Raw genomic sequence first — 16,783 nt, 5'->3', positions numbered from 1 at the left:
TAAGCTTCAATGTACTTGTGATAGTTCAATTAATCATTATAGTGGCCCTATAAGGTAGAAACTGATATTAGTACAAGGATACAGTGAAGCAGAGGTTTAAGTAATATGCCCAAGTTTATACACAGTTATGATTTAAACCCAGTTGTCTGGCTTTAGAATCAAAGCTCTTAACCACTAACTACGTGGATATATAATGAAGCACAGAGCATAGGAAATTCACTATGGAGGGGGAGGGGGTTGGAGGAAGGTCTTCTGGAACAGCAGTTAAAAGGCCAGCAGGATACCCACGTCTCCTATTAGAGTACCCGGGTGTGAGTCCCAGCTCTGCTTCCAATTCCTGCTGTCTGCTAATGTGCATGCTGGCAGGTATCAGGTGATGGCAACCGGGTTCCTGCCACACCTGGGAGAACTGGATTCAGTTCCAGTCTCCTGGCTTTGGTCTTGCCCAGCCTTGGCAGTTGCAGGCATTTGGGAAGTCAATCAGTGGATGAGAGATCTCTCAAATAAAAAAAATTTAACACTCAACAAATATTTAAAAAATAAAAGGCATACCAGATCTGATATAAGGGGATGAAGAAAGGGGGGGGGGGCCTTCTGGAGAAAAGAGAAACTAAGGTGAGAGGATGACCGTCAATATGACTTCATCCTAACCGAGAGCACAAGTCACAAGGGGCCATACAGGCAGGGATGACCAGACTGCCTTTCAAAAAAGCTCATCCAGCTGGAACACACAAAATGAACTGGATAAATGCAATGCCCATCGATCAGCTCGGAGGCTGGAGAAGAAGGCTTACGTAAGCAGAGAGGAGAGGGGCCATGGCTGGGTTTAGAAGAGCTTAGTAACATTCACAATAACAGGCAGCAGAGATGTGTAATATGTCGGGGGAAGGGAACTGAGGGGAAGGAGGAGTGAAGGAAGAGTTCTGGTGCTTTGAAAGGGAATAACTTGGCAGATGAACGGCAATGCCACACTGCATTAGGAAGCAGTGTCAGAAGACGGGGTTTGAGAAGAGGAAGATGATACTTCCATTTCAAACAGGAGTTTCCAGTGCCTTCAAAACACCCAGAGGAAGTGAATTAGTCATGTACAAAAACAGGAATGGAGCTCACAAAGAAAAGTGTGAGACGCACACACAAAGAGACTGCAAAAAGTTCTGTGGAAAAAATGGACTAAAAGATAAGTTCATTTTGGTGCAAAAAATTTTTAAAACCATGTATACAAGGGAGTCTTCAAAAAGTTCATGGAAAATGAACATTATGAAACAAAAACCTGCATGATTTCCGAAATTTTTGCGCCAAAATAAACTTAGGTTTTCATGCTATTTTTCTATAAACTTTTTGAAGTACCTGTGTGTGTTAATCTGGTGTGGAATTAAACAGATGGCAAGTCAGTTAATCAGACTGGATTACAAAAAGCTGCTAAAAGGAGAATACAGAATAAGAGACTTCAAGATACAATGCAGAGTAAAAGAAAGAAGGTATAAACAGTGAACATAATGAGTAAAAAGCAATGGTTTTAAAAATAGGTAGGAATTTGGGTAAATTCTGATCACATTAAGGCTGCAGGTATGTTTAAATTAAAGGGTGCAATCAATGACTCTATAATTTACTGTTTTAAATGGTTACCTGCCCATCTTGATTCAGAAGGTTGTTATTATTGGAACTTGATTGGCTAATGGTGAGCAGGTACCAAATATCAAAGGGACTGTGCAGGTGCAAACACCGTCTTTAGAGATAAGAGAGCGGAAGTCACAACAGACTGTTTTTTGTAGTAACAATGAGGACATAACTCCAGTCATAAAATCAGTGGACAAAAGAGAAGTATTATGTAACCATACACTCCTATATCATTGCTATAGCAGTGTGAAGAACAGAATAAATTTAAATTTGTATTACCTTGTATACTTCACTGAAGCCACCTCTACCAAGTAAATGAAGTAATAAATATCTCTCGTTTAATGTTGGGTGATCTTTGAACCTTAGGGTTAGGAGAAAAAAGCAAGCACATTAAAAATAAAAAAATTTTCTTCAAAGTTTCATTATCTTTTTAAATTCCTAGTATTCCTCAGTTATTCTTATGTTAATTAAAAAAATTCTGTTCAATACTTCTTTTCATTATCCACTAATTTATCTGAAGGTCCACCATTTATCTTAAGGCTTCCACACTCACAAAGCTTCTCTATTATAGCTGAATATTCAGGTTCAATGATCATAAAAACCTTCCATCACTGTATTGCCAGGAGCTTTATGAAGTACCTTATCTACTCAGCAGGAATCACCACTCTTAGAAAAACACACTTTTGTACTGGGAATTATGGTTAATCAAGGTTTTATAGTATTGGCATGTGATTAAAAATAATTATATTTATGAATTGGTACCCATCATGAACTCTTCTGGTCTTTGGGCTTCTATAAAATAAAACCTAAATCGCCAATTAAAAACGTAAAGATTTGGGGCCAACAGTGTGGCAAAGCAGGACCGTGTGCTGTGCTGACATCCCTTATGGGTGCCAGTTTATGTAGCAGCTGCTCCGCTTTACATCTAGCTCCTGGCTAATGCGGCAGGGAAAAGCAGTGGAGAATGGCCCAAATGCTTGGGCCCCTGCACCCATATGGGAGACCGGAAAAAGCTCCTGGCTCCAGCTTGGCCATTGTGGCCATTTGGGGAGTAAACCAGCAGACAGAAGATCTTTCAGTCTTTCAAAAAATAATAATAAAAAAAAATATGTTTTTAAACTTTAAACCACTCAGACAACAGTATTATTTACTATTTAACTTATTATATATTATATATATTAAGCATTTACATGTGGTAAATCTTTTAATTCTCAACCAACCCCTGAAGTGGGCCCTGATGCAGAGAGAGGTCAAGTGATGTGCTTAGCAGAAAAATGTAGTCTCAAAATGTGCATTCTCCAAATTTTGAAAAAGGCCAACAAGAACCAGTGCCATGGTGTAGTAGGTTAAGCCTCCTCCTGTGGCACCAGCATCCCATGTGAGCGCTGGTTCTAGTCCCGGCTGCTCCTCTTCCCATCCAGCTCTCTGCTAGGGCCTGGGAAAGCAGTGGAAGATGGCCCAGGTCCTTGGGCTTCTGCACCCACGTGCAAGACCCAGATGAAAGTCCTAGCTTCAGGTTGGCCACAGCTCCGCCATTGTGGCCATTTGGAGAGTGAACCAGTGGATGGAAGACCTCTCTCTCTGTCTCTCCCTCTCTCTAGCTCTGCTTCTCAAGTAAATAAGTAAATCTTAAAAATAAAATATAATTAAATAAAGGGGCCAGCGCTGTGGTGTAGCAGGTAAAGCTGCCACCTGCAGTGCTGGCATCCCATATGGGTGCTGGCTTGAGTCCTGGCTGCTCCATTTCCGTTCCAGCTCTCTGCTATGGCCTGGGAAGGCAGCAGAAGATGGCCTAAGTCCTTGGGCCCCTACACCCATGTGGGAGACCCAGAAGAAGCTCCTGGCTCCTAGCTTCAGATCAGCACAGCACCGGCCATTGCGGCCATCTGGGGAGTGAACCAGCAGATGGAAGACTTCTCTCTCTCTCTGCTTCTCCTCTCATCCAAATAAATTTTAAAAAATCTTTAATAAAAAAATAAAAAGGCCAACAATAGCTTCATAATTCTAGATGTAAATACATTATTATTTTATTCAAAATTAACTGAATTTAGGCTTGAGAAGCACTCTGATATGGGATGTAGGCATCTTAATCAGTATTTTCACATCTCGGCCAAATGCCCACCCCTCTGCTTCGGTCTTAGGGGTCTGTGTAAAGCTGTTCTACTTTACCCATATTTTAGTCACAGCCACAAAGCCTAAACAGAATTTTCAGAATAGTAAATTTAAAACTAAGCTTTGGCTGGCGCCACAGCTCACTAGGCTAATCCTCTACCTACGGTGCCGGCACCCGAGGTTCTAGTCCTGGTTGGGGCGTTGGTTCTGTCCCAGTTGCTCCTCTTCCAGTCCAGCTCTCTGCTGTGCCCCGGGAAGGCAGTGGGGCATGGCCAAAGTGCTTGGGCCCTCTACCCACGTGTGAGACCAGGAAGAAGCACCTGGCTCCTGGCTTTGGACTGGCGCAACGCGCCGGCCGTGGCAGCCATTTTGGGGGTGAACCAACGGAAGGAAGACCTTTCTGTTCATCTCTGTCTAACTCTGCATGTCAAAATAAATAAATAAAAATAACAAAAAAAAAAAAAAAAGCTAAGCTTTGTCCCACCTGCCTTTATTAGAACTGTAACCTGAGAGAATTTAAGCTATCCATTAACTCTATTTCTATTAGCTCATTCACCTTGCAAAATGGAATGTTCTGTATATTTATGAACTACAAATACATCAGTTAGGCCTCCTTCTAAGCAAGATACATTTCACAACACAAATTGGCCACTTCCAATTTATCTACAAACATACACACACACACACAGATACACACAGATTGGAAAAGCAGAGCAACAGTGGTAGAGAGGACAGAGAGACAATAAGAGATCATCCATCAGCTGGTTCACTCCCCAAATGGACCCAACAGCAAGGGCTGGGCTAGGCAAAAGCCAGAAGCCAGAAAACTTCATCCTGGTCTCCCACAGAGGGGGCAGGGGCCCAAGCACTTGGGCAATCATCATCTGCCTTCCCAGGTACATTAGTGGGGTGCTGGATTGGAAATAGAACAGCCAGAACTCAAATTGACACTCAGTATAAATGCCAGTGTCGCCAGTGGCAGCTTACCTGGCTGCACCACATCAGCCCATCATTTCAAATTTGTAGCTTGTAACTCATGGAGCTTCAAATAATGTAATTATTATTATTATTATTTTTTTTTTGACAGGCAGAGTGGACAGTGAGAGAGAGAGACAGAGACAAAGGTCTTCCTTTGGCCGTTGGTTCACCCTCCAATGGCCGCCACGGCCGGCGCGCTGCGGCCAGTGCACCGCGCTGATCCGATGGCAAGAGCCAGGTACTTATCCTGGTCCCCCATGGGGAGCAGGGCCCAAGTACTTGGGCCATCCTCCACTGCACTCCTGGGCCACAGCAGAAGCTGGCCTGGAAGAGGGGCAACCGGGACAGAATCCGGCGCCCCGACCGGGACTAGAACCCAGGGTGCTGGCGCTGCAAGGCAGAGGATTAGCCTAGTGAGCCGCGGCGCCGGCCTGTAATTAGTCTTAAAAAGTCTACATAGATACCTTTACATTGATTAAATATAAGTGGTACTTTGCTTAATCTTCTTGCTCCCACAGGGATCTTAAAAATTCCTTTAACATGAACCATCTACAGCGCTCATTTTGATAACAAGGGATTAAGAGCAAAGATGGTAACATGTACTTTTCTGTTTCTTCACAAATTCTTGCATCATGCTGGATATTTGGCTTAGTTGGAATACCTTCTTCACTAACGTTAACGTAACTTTGGTATTCAGTCAACAAATACTTATTTTTTAAAAAATATTTTATTTATTTATTTGACAGAGTTACAGACAGTGAGAGAGACAGAAAGAAAGGTCTTTTTTCCATTGGTTCACCCCCCAAATGGCTGCAACAGCCAGAGCTGCACTGATCTGAAGCCAGGAGCCAGGAGCTTCTTCCTGGTCACCCCAGTGGGTGCAGGGGCCCAAGGACCTGGGCCATCCTCCACTCCTCTCCCAGGCCATAGCAGAGAGCTGGACTGAACGAGGAGCAACCGGGACTAGAAACCAGCACCCATATGGGATGCCGGTGCTGCAGGCGGAGGATTAACCCAGTGCACCACTGCGCTGGCCCCAAACACTTATTTAGTGCTTACCACAGGCCAGCCACTGGTGTAGGGTGGGGATACAGTAAGAACAGCACTAAGTCACTGCTCTCCTGAAGCTTACATGCTAACAGAAAAGAAGTAACTGCAGTATGAACTTGCAGTTCTAGATGGCGATACATACGATGGCGGATGCCAGGATACAGGAAGGGGCACTGAAGGGAGGAATGAGGTGTAGCAGATTCTGTTCCATCAGTGTGGTTTAAGCATGGCCTCTCCAGTGAGCACTGGGGTGAAACAAGGAGCCACCCAGGTGTTTGCAAGCATAACACAGGTGAACATGGTGGCAAGCACAAATGCCTTGAGATGGGACACTTGGCATGTGTGAGGCATCTGGGGACAGCTCCCACAAGCCCTTCAAAGCCACAGGAAGGACTTGGGGTCTCTTCCCATGTGGGGAGCACCCCTCATGATGAACTGTTACATTTCTGCTCTCTGTGCTGGGAAGGATATGAATAGGCTGACTTTTATCAAATAACACTGTGAAATACAAATAATGACTTACTGTGAATTATCTTCATTGTTTATTCTTTTGAGCTCTCGTATGTGAAGATTTCTGACTCTTTCCAAACGTTCAAGTTCTGCCTGGATTTCTGCCTCTTCCTGAAAATGAAGAGAGGGGACTATAACAAGCTCAATTTATTTGTGATATAAAAAGGTATTTTTACCCATGCCTCAATTTTTTTTTAACAGTGACGGGAAGAAGAGTGTAATACCACTGTGTTTAAAAAGACCAAAGCACTCTTTTCAATGCCTGAAAGCGGGAAAGAAAGAAGGCAAAGCCTATTTCAAGAAATCAACTTCCACATAAATACCTATACCTAATGAGCTGCTGAGTTTTATTCTGTATGACATAGAAGAAATACATTTTTATGATGTCCATGCTGAAAGTGACTAAGGTAGTCTGGAATTCAGTTGTAACATAAAATGAGCTGAAAATTTACTTCTGGTCCATCCAAATTTTAATTTAAGAGGAATAATTTACTAGCACCAAACAAATGAAATGAAAATATTTTAAAATAGCTTTAAAGTATTTAAAAGAGGATGAGAGAAGAAAAAAACTCTAATTATCCCTAGACCTCACATTTGAAATATAAATACAAATACATATACAAAGTCTGACCACTCACTGTGGAGACAACACATTGTAATTGTTAAGGGACAATAAAACCAAAAACTTAGATCTCAGTCATCAGAGCAGATATAAACAAATCCCAAAGTTACTTTAATCATTAAATATAAAAATTTTAATGTTTTTCATGTCTTACAGTATATAATTTTTAGAACATTTTTTAATACCGATACCAAAATAAGCAAACATCAGATCTCTCTCTCTCATTCACACACATACACACACACCCCATGTCAATATAAATCTGAAAATTAATGGATGGATAAAAATATACCAAATTATCAGGGGATGTTTCTAGAAGCATCCAGTTTTTGAATATTTTGAATAGATATTTGTTGAGTAAATAAACACAGATTATGTTGGCCTAAGTGAAAATTATAAATCTAGATCACATGGAGTAGATTCCTTCTGAATACCACATTTAAGTATTTCATCATTTCTTTAGCTCCTTGGTGTCTTTTCTTTCCATAACTTATAGTGGCAATAGGAAAATCTATTACCTCCAAAAAATTAAGCATTTTGAAATTACTTTGGCAAGTGTTAATATTGTATTTCATAGAGGTATAAACTCTATTATACTCATCCCTAAGTCTTAAATTGAAAGGAACAGTTTAAATGTTATGAAGAAAAACAAAATAAAATCCTCACAGATTTAGAAAACAAAATCTAAGAAGGTAGGTTGTATTGATCCTTGATCAATTATCGTTATTTTTACTACTTTAAAATGAAACTTAACCATTACTTGTTGCAATGATATTTAATGTAAAATGGGCACTAAGATGATAAACACTTCAAAATAAATTTAAATAAAAATAAATCTTCTAGAATTTGGGGGACATTTCTAAAATAGATACACTAAATAAATTGTCTTCAGTTTCTCATTTAATACAGTTTTAGTCACAAATATTTTTTTTTCTTTTTTTTTTGACAGGCAGAGTGGACAGTGAGAGAGACAGAGAGACAGAGAGACAGAGAGACAGAGAGAAAGGTCTTCCTTTGCCGTTGGTTCACCCTCCAATGGCCGCCGCGGCCGGCGCGCTGCGGCCGGCGCACCGCGCTGATCCGATGGCAGGAGCCAGGAGCCAGGTGCTTTTCCTGGTCTCCCATGGGGTGCAGGGCCCAAGCACCTGGGCCATCCTCCACTGCACTCCCTGGCCACAGCAGAGGGCTGGCCTGGAAGAGGGGCAACCAGGACAGAATCCAGCGCCCTGACCGGGACTAGAACCCAGTGTGCCGGCGCCGCTAGGCGGAGGATTAGCCTAGTGAGCCGCGGCGCCGGCCCACAAATATTTCTAACCTTAATGAAGAAAGAAGGTGAAATTTAATAATAAAAGATTCATGACAAGGACACAAATTTGAACATTTTGAAGCAATGAACTCAAAATTAAGACTAGCTGTCTTAATTTAGTCATCATATAAAATAAACTTTGTATGGCATATAGGTATGTCCAGGAATAAGAAAGAATCCAAATCCTTCCACACAAAGTATCTAAAAAGCAGGAACCTTCCTTTTCATATGGCTTTAAAATCTGCCATTTATTAGACACAACTGGGAAGCTACTAAAGATTTGGCAGGCTGGCAAAAGATTAAATAATATGACAAAAATTAAAATTAAAATACCAACTGAAATATTTAACTTTTTTTTCTGACAATTTGACATGGAGATACTATTTCAACAGTGAATTCAAAGAAGGTAAAATTTATTGAGTTACCTACGGTTCAACTACACTGGTGCCAGCACCATGGCACAGCAGGTTAAGCCACTACCTGCAACACCTGCTCCCATATGGGTGCCAGTTTGTGTTCCGGCTGCTCCACTTCTGATATAGCTCCTTGCTAACACACATGGGAAAGCAGTCAAAGATGGCCCAAGTGCTTGGGCCCCTGCCCCAACATGGGCAATTGGATGGAGTCCCAAGCTCCTGGCTTCACAGCCTCGCCCAGACCCAGCCGTTGTAGCCATCTGGGGAGTGAACCAGCAGACAGAAGACCTCTCGCTCGCTCTCTGCCTGTGCTTCCCTCTCTTATAACTCTGCCTTTCCAATAAATATTTTTTTTTTTAAATCAAGATTCAAGTACACTGCTGATGTATATAACTGAAATTCTTCTAAAATCTTCAGATGTCTATACAGTGGTAGTAATCAGTATCACAAAATAAATACTTATAAAAGAAAGTAATATGAATGCATCAGTAATTAAAGCAAGCTTTTTCCTTCTATAAAACGTAGCAAAAATGTCAGGAAAAAAATGCTCCAAAAGGAAAGCTTAGGCACTCTTCATTCAGTCTTTGGTAAGTCATTGTTAAGTTTTTGTTTTTTGGAAAAAAACATTGTTAAGTCTTTGTTAAGTCATAAAGTCACTGTTAAGTTTTTGTTTTTTGGAAAAAAAGCAGGTCAGTCTAGATTCTAGATTCTATGTGCATAAGAGGAAATGTCAAGGGAAGGACCTAGAACCAAAATTTATATATAGACAGACGTATCTGTATATTCATCATAGTGAAATATATTTACATATCCCATCGTGTAACTGAAGATGACTTCATATGTCTTGAACCTGCAAGGTCACCCTGTAGCTCCAAGTAATTTTTCCCAAATCCTAATGACTGAATGTGTGTATTCTACTCCGAATGCACATATACTGAAGCTTGAATACCCCCAATATAATGACATCTGGAGATGGGGCGTTTGAGAGGTAACCAGTGTTAGTTTAGCTCACGACGACGGGGCTCACTCTCGTGGTGGAACCAGCAGCTTCCCAAGAGGAGATTCCTCCATTCCCTCAGAAGCACAGAGGAAAGGCTATGACAGAAAAAGTGAGAACAGGGCAAGAAGGCAGCCAGCTGCCAAGAGTGAAGACAGCCCTCACCAGAAACCAAACCTTCCCAGACTTTGATATTGGAGATCTGGACCCCAAACTGTGAGAAAATTCATTTGTGCTGTGTAAGTCACCTGCTCTGGTCCTTGTTGTGGCATCCTGGGCAGACTAATAATACACTCTCAGGCGAATTTTAGAGCACTATCTAGTACCTTCACAGAAGAGAAAGGGGCAAGGCCCAGTTTGGTCTAACCTTACAGTCTAGAATGCAGTAGTTTTATCTTTGCGATGGATTATTTGCAAGAGCCATCCTGTAGGCTACTTTAGAATAGGCTATCCTTGCTTTACTTTTGTATTAACACCTCGAGCTCCACTCAGCATCAACCTTTTTCAAAGGGTTTGGGAAGCAAGGATGATAGGGGCTCACAACTGACCTGAATTCATCACAGAATGGAATACTCACACTCATGGCCAGGCTTGGCCCGATCAGTAGAATAAAAGAGAAAAATCCAACCAGCTAAATTTTGCATAATAAGTTTATCAAGTTTCATCCTGGACCCATCCACTAGCTGAGCAGTTAATTAAATCAGAGAAGACATAGGAAAAAAAGACAAGTATCATTTCTGGAAATGAACTGTTCTCTGCAGGCAACAGAAATTCAGAAGGGACAGGATGAGTATAGATTGTTTTAAAGAGGGAGGTTGGTGATCAAATACACAATAAATGGACATGGCTTTTTTGGGTTTAAACAAAAAGATGTGACAATGGACAACAGTTCATTCTATAGCTGTCTGAATGGTATCTTAATATTAACTCTAATATTTTGAATTCAATAAAAAAAGGCCAAATCATACATGTATACAACAGATCTCAACATTGCCTCATTGTTTAAGTAACCTACAGAAAATACCTCAACATTTTTGAATTTTAGAAATTTATATGAAAAACTAAATCCCACAGCAACTTGACCAGAAGCTTCTCCCTTACCATATCTTGAGCACAGAAATGCTTTCCATTTATAATCAAAGTCTCTTCTAGCAACTTAACATACCGTTGGCTCAACTTCTAAGCTGAAAATAGAGCAACATAAAAGTTCTATAAAATTTCAGGTGAAAATGAATAGGTAGAAGCAGGCATTTGGCCATACTTGAGTGTCTGGGTTCAATACCCAGCTCAGGCTCCTGATTCCAGTTTCCTGCTCAGGCAACAGAGATGACTCATGTAGCTGCGTCCCTGCCACCCATGTAGGAGACTTAGATTGAGTTCCTGGCTCCCTGCTATGGCCCAGCCCAACTCCTGCCATTGTGTATATCCGGGGAGTGAACCAATGGATGGGAACTATTTCTGCCTCTCAAAAACAAAAACTGCAGAGATTTCAAGTATTTTTAAGCATGTCTCAAAATGGGTATCTTTCAAAAGGCAATTATTAAAAGAAAGATGAAGGGGCTGGCATTGTGGTGTGGCAGGTAAAGCCACCACCTACAATGCCAGCATCCCATATGGGCACCAGTTCAGGTCCCTGCCACCCATGTGGGAGACCTGGGTGAAATCTCCTGGTTCCTGGCTTTGGCCTGGCCCAGCACCAGTTGTTGAGGCCATTTGGGAGTGAACCAGTAGTTGGAATCTCTCTCTCTGCCTCTCTCTGTAACTCTAACTTCCAAATTAAATCTTAAAAAAAATTTTTAATACAATGGAGTGTGTACGCATTAATGCTTTATAATATAATGCTTTAAGTTATAAAATGCATTGTCACATATAAAACCAATAATTCCTGAAAAAATTGAATATATTACATTATTTAGTAAATTCTGAATGTATGCTTTATGTTATCCCCACCAAAAAAACTTAATTCCTATGAACAGTCTTTCTGTAAATCCAAGATAAGGCAGTCAGTATTCTGATGTATCATTTCTGTGTGGTACATTATAAAAAGGGTGACAGGATAGAAAAGCAAAGAGCTTGAGAGAGTCTACTTAACAGAACTGTAACATTACTTGGCTTAAGGAAACCAGGGTGCTGGCGCTGTGGTGCAGGTTAACCTGCCACCTGCAGTGCCAGCATCCCATATAAGCGCCAGTTTGAGTCCCGGCTGCTCCATTTCTGATCCAGCTCCCTGTTGATGTGCCTGAGAAAGCAGCAGAACATGGCCCAAGTGCTTGGACCCCTGCACCCATGTGGAAGACCCAGAAGAAGCTCCTGGCTCCTGGCTTTAGTCTGGCCCAGCCATGACCATTGGGGCCATTTGGGGAGTGAACTAGCGAATGGAAGATCTCTGTCTCTCCTTCTAACTCTGCCTTTCAAATAAATGAAAGTAAATCTTAAAAAAAAAAAAAAAACCACTAGAATACAATTAATTTTTAAAAGCTTAACACCTTAACCCCTTAGGAGATGTAAGCCTTCAAAAAGAAAAAAAAAAAAAACCAGCTCTCAATTCTGTATACTATTTCTAATGTCATTCCAAACGTTTATCACCAGGAAAGTGAAAGGCAAAATTAACAAAAGCCATTATTAAAAGATAATGGAGGAGGGCCGGATTGTGGCTCAGTGGTTAACACCCTGGCCTGAAGCGCCAGCATCCCATATGGGCACCAGTTTGAGACCCAGCTGCTCTACTTCCGACCAAGCTCTCTGCTGTGGCCTGGAAATGCAGAAGATGGCCCAAGTCCTTGGGCCCCTGCACCTGTGTGGGAGACCCGGAGGAGGCTCCTGGCTTCGGACTGGCACAGTTCTGGCCGTTGCAGCTAGTTGGAGAGTGAACCAGCAGATAGAAGACCTCTCTCCCTCCCTCTCTCCCTGCTTCTCCCCTCTCTGTGTAACTTTGACTTCCAAATAAATAAATATTAAAAAAAAAATAAAAGATAGTGGAGGGGGTGGCGCTGTGGCATAGCAGGTTAAAGCCGCTACCTGCAGTGCCAGCATCCCAGATGGGCACCAGTTTGGGTCCCAGTTGCTCCACTTCTGACCCAGCTCTCTGCTATGGCCTGGGAAAGCAGCAGAAGATGGCCCAAGTCCTTGGGCTCCTGCACCCATGTGGGAGCCCCGGAAGAAGCTCCTGACTCTGAAATTGGCTCAGCTCCAGTGGTTACAGCCACTTGGGGAGTGAACCAGTGGATGGAAGATCCCCCCCCCCCCAAGCCCCGCCTCTCAGTAACTCTTTCAAATAAATAAATAAATCCTTTTTTTTTTTAAAGAGATTAGGGGCCCAGCACCATGGCTGACTTGGCTAATCCTCTACCTGCGGTGCCGGCATCCCATATGGGCACTGGGTTTTCGTCCCGGTTGCTCCTCTTCCAGTCCAGCTCTCTGCTGTGGCCCAGGAGGGCAGTGGAGGATGGCCCAGGTGCTTGGGCCCTGCACCCGCATGGGAGACTGGGAAGAAGCACCTGGTTCCTGACTTCGGATCGGTGCAGCGCTGGCCGTAGTGGCCATTTGGGGGGTGAACCAAGAGAAGGAAGACCTTTCTCTCTCTCTCTCTCTCTCACTGTCTGTAACTCTGTCAAATAAATAAATAAAAAAAATCTAAAAAAAAAAAAAAGTGAATAATCAAAAAGAAAAAAAAAAGAGATTATATGCTCTCTCATATCCCTTAAGGATACAAAACAAATGAGCCAATGGAAATTTGAACCAACTCATCAACAAATACCACGTAGACAAATCAAGTCTGAATTTATTTCAATTTTTAAATAACTGCCCTATAATTATACTTATGTTTGAGAATGACTGTAGGCTTGGTGAAGGAATGAGAGGAAAAGAAAAAAAATTAGGAGGTTTTCTTTCCTAACTATATATGGGGTCTTCATAAAGTTTGTGGAAGGGTTGGTGTTGTGATGCAGCAACCCATACGGGCACTGGTTTGAGTCCTGGCTGCTCTACTTCCAAACCACCATCCTGCTAACAACCCTAGGAAAGCAGTGGAGGATGGCTCAAGTACTTGGGACACTGCCACCCATCTGGGAGACCAAGATGGAGTTCCAGGCTCCTGATTTCAGCCTGGCCCAGTCCTGGCTATTACAGCCATTTGGGGAGTGAAGCAGCGATGGAAAATTGATCTCTCTCCAATAAATACAATTTTTTTAAAGAGCTCACAGAAAATCTATGTTATACAAAAACATTAGGGATTTCAAAATTCTTTTACACAAAAATAAATTGAATTTCATTTTTCCATGACTGTTTGGAAGTATCTTTGTGTGAATGCTACTTATACTTCTATCCCCAATCACTAAGCTGTTTAAAACTGAAGGCAGCATACCGTTACCATCTCCAGTGTGTCTAAGTAGCCTAGACAATTAGCACAGAGATTTAACTATTAATATTTTCCTTTCCCACACTGCATTTCCTTCTTTGCTCAGGGGAAAAAGGGAGATGGCAGTTTACAAATGCATCAATATATACAGTGAAAACTCGAACTAGGAATGACCATTAAAATAAGCATGGTTTGGAGCCAGTGTTGTGTAGTGGGTAAAGCTGCCGCTTGCAACACCAGCAAGCACCTTGTATAAGCGCACGTTCATGTCCTGGCTGTCCCACTTCTGATCTAGCTCCCTGCTGATGCTCCTGGGAAAGCAGTGGAAGATGCCCAAGTGCTTGGGTCCTAGCACCCACATGGGAGACCCTAATGAAGCTCCTGGCTTTGGCCTGGCCCAGCCCTGGCCATTGTGCCCATTTGAGGAGTAAACCAGCGGGTGGAAGATCTCTGTCTCTTCTTTTCTCTCTCTGTGACTCTGCCTTTTAAGTAAATGAGTGAGTGAATGAATGTACATATGTATGTATGTTTTGATTCTGTCAGTTTTTTTATTCAATTTAAACCAAACCAAACACTAAAAACCTACCTTCTGAGCAGCAAATAAATCTAAGAATTCAAGTGATCGGCAAAATTTAAATATTTAGCATATTTGAAAAAAATTGTAATTGTTGCATTATGGGGGTGAAATTCTTTAAGTAGAAGGCGCTAACACCAAGTCCTAGCTCATACAAGAGCACTTTAAAAATTCTATGGAAGGGGCCGGCGCCGCGGCTCACTAGGCTAATCCTCCGCCTAGCGGCGCTGGCACACCGGGTTCTAGTCCCAGTCGGGGCGCCGGATTCTGTCCCGGTTGCCCCTCTTCCAGGCCAGCTCTCTGCTGTGGCCAGGGAGTGCAGTGGAGGATGGCCCAGGTGCTTGGGCCCTGCACCCCATGGGAGACCAGGAAAAGCACCTGGCTCCTGGCTCCTGCCATCGGATCAGCGCGGTGCGCCGGCCGCAGTGCACCGGCCGCGGCGGCCATTGGAGGGTGAACCAACGGCAAAGAAAGACCTTTCTCTCTGTCTCTCTCTCTCACTGTCCACTCTGCCTGTCAAAATAAATAAATAAATAAATAAAAATCTATGGAAGGGGCCAGCATTGTGTCACAGCAGGTTAAGCTGCCACTTGCAACTCCAGCATTCAGTATGTCCCATCCATTCTGGGAGTGAACCAGAAGATGGAAGATCTCCCTCTCTCGCTCTCTCTCTCTCTCTCTCTCCTCTTTCCTCCCCCTTTTCTATTTACTATGACTTTCAAATATATGCACAAATCTTAAAAGGAATTAAAATGTAAGTGGACTGTGGTATAGAAATTTTGAAATCCATGCATGCAAGTACAGGTGCAATGTTCTAGTACATTATACTGTGGCCCTCCTCTGAGCTTTCTGCTTCGTTCTACTCTTCCTCAGGATGCTGATGGATTCCACAAATTTTCCAAGTATGGAACAATTAGACTTTCTATCCAATAATGAATAGATCCTAGTTTTCTATACTCTCATTATAGATACAAGTATAAATAGTGTGGTTTACAGTTCTGACTGGGAGGGCCCAATGGCCAAGCAACTATCTTTTTTGTGAACAAAGATTCTGAATTGACAAAGCGCAATTCATCGATCTTTGCTCAAGCCAACAGCCAACAAGAATTCTAAGATTCCTTCCAAAATGTGTTTAATTCCACTGCCTATATAGCAACTGGGTTAATATTAAACACTACAAAAACAAAACTCCTTTTACCTCTGAATTTTCACTTTGGTAAGTAAACATTATTTACTACCAAGTTAAGGTGTATGAAAATCAGAGCCAGGGAATGTCTGTAGGTCCGTATGGAGTAGGAGATCAGAACATAAATAGAGCGCCTTCCCAGCAGCAGCTCCTTCCAAGCTCCCTCAACATGATCATCCTTTATAAACCACTACTCATGTTCCATGGAAAGTGGGAGTAAGAACAAATGTCAAGTACAGAATTCCAGCATTCTTCTTGGCACCTTTCTTGCCCACACACACCAAGAACCTTGTAGCATTCTTCATGATTTTTTTCTAGTGTAAGTACATTTTCACCAGAATTCTACTGAAAACTACTGCCTACACAAGTAACGTCTTGTATTATGTTATACAGAAACATAATGTACAATGTGGTTGGCTCTAATTGAGAGAATTCCCAGATATCTTCTGGTCATGGTCATAAAGGTGAACATCTAGATTTACAGATTAAGCCCTCCAGCATTATACTGCTCATTATTTTCATTCAAATGTAAAGTGACAAGAAATGTCACATATGCAAACTTATTTTCTGTGATCATACAAAGGGTCTGATAAATTGGATGAATGGCATTCTAGAAAGGAAGACCAAAGGGGACATCAAACTTCAAGAATATTTGGGGGTCAATTCACCTAAAACCAACGCCCTGTATTCTCCTCCACTGTTCAAAAGGCTTGCAGACAATCCATTGTCTTCCATTTCAACTAGTTGCATGGTCCACTGTGAAGGAGTGAGAAAAGAGCTGTGTACTTGTTCTTGACCTGTAAAGATTTCATCATGGAAGATTAATACTGATGCTGCTGCTGCCTGTTACTGGTTGTTTCTCTTTGCAGGTGCCAATATCGGTCAGAGAACAGGATTTCAGTGGCAGAGTTGTTGCTATACTGTTATCTCTTCAGAACGGAGGCACAAGGAGAGATGAATGCCACATCGCAAGGAGCAAAGGAGAGAGAGAGAAAGAAATGGTGTCAGGTGGCATGTTGGATGTGATTTTTGTTTTAGTAGAGATTGAGATGACTGTA

At 42.1% G+C, this 16,783-nt stretch overlaps 1 protein-coding gene across 3 annotated transcripts in view; it reads right to left on the bottom strand.

Moving 5' to 3' along the window:
* Positions 1–16,783, bottom strand: part of TLK1 (tousled like kinase 1) — a 153,496-nt gene that overhangs the window by 11,434 nt on the left and 125,279 nt on the right. For 2 of the 3 annotated variants that reach the window (XM_002712279.6, XM_070070707.2), the window contains 2 exons: positions 6,281–6,378; positions 1,897–1,978 (listed from right to left, as the gene is read on the bottom strand). In XM_002712279.6, the coding sequence (XP_002712325.1) occupies positions 1,897–1,978; positions 6,281–6,378 (180 nt within the window). Of the gene's footprint in view, positions 1–1,896; positions 1,979–6,280; positions 6,379–16,393; positions 16,655–16,783 lie in introns of all 3 variants that reach the window. The other variant, XR_016230817.1, reaches the window with a different exon arrangement.

The sequence above is a fragment of the Oryctolagus cuniculus genome, chromosome 3 (genome assembly GCF_051225735.1).
Source record: "Oryctolagus cuniculus isolate XC-2025 breed Fujian yellow rabbit chromosome 3, ASM5122573v1, whole genome shotgun sequence".
NCBI lineage: Eukaryota > Metazoa > Chordata > Mammalia > Lagomorpha > Leporidae > Oryctolagus > Oryctolagus cuniculus.
The sequence above is the reverse complement of the archived record's forward strand: the minus strand, read 5'-3'. Positions and strand labels throughout refer to the sequence as shown.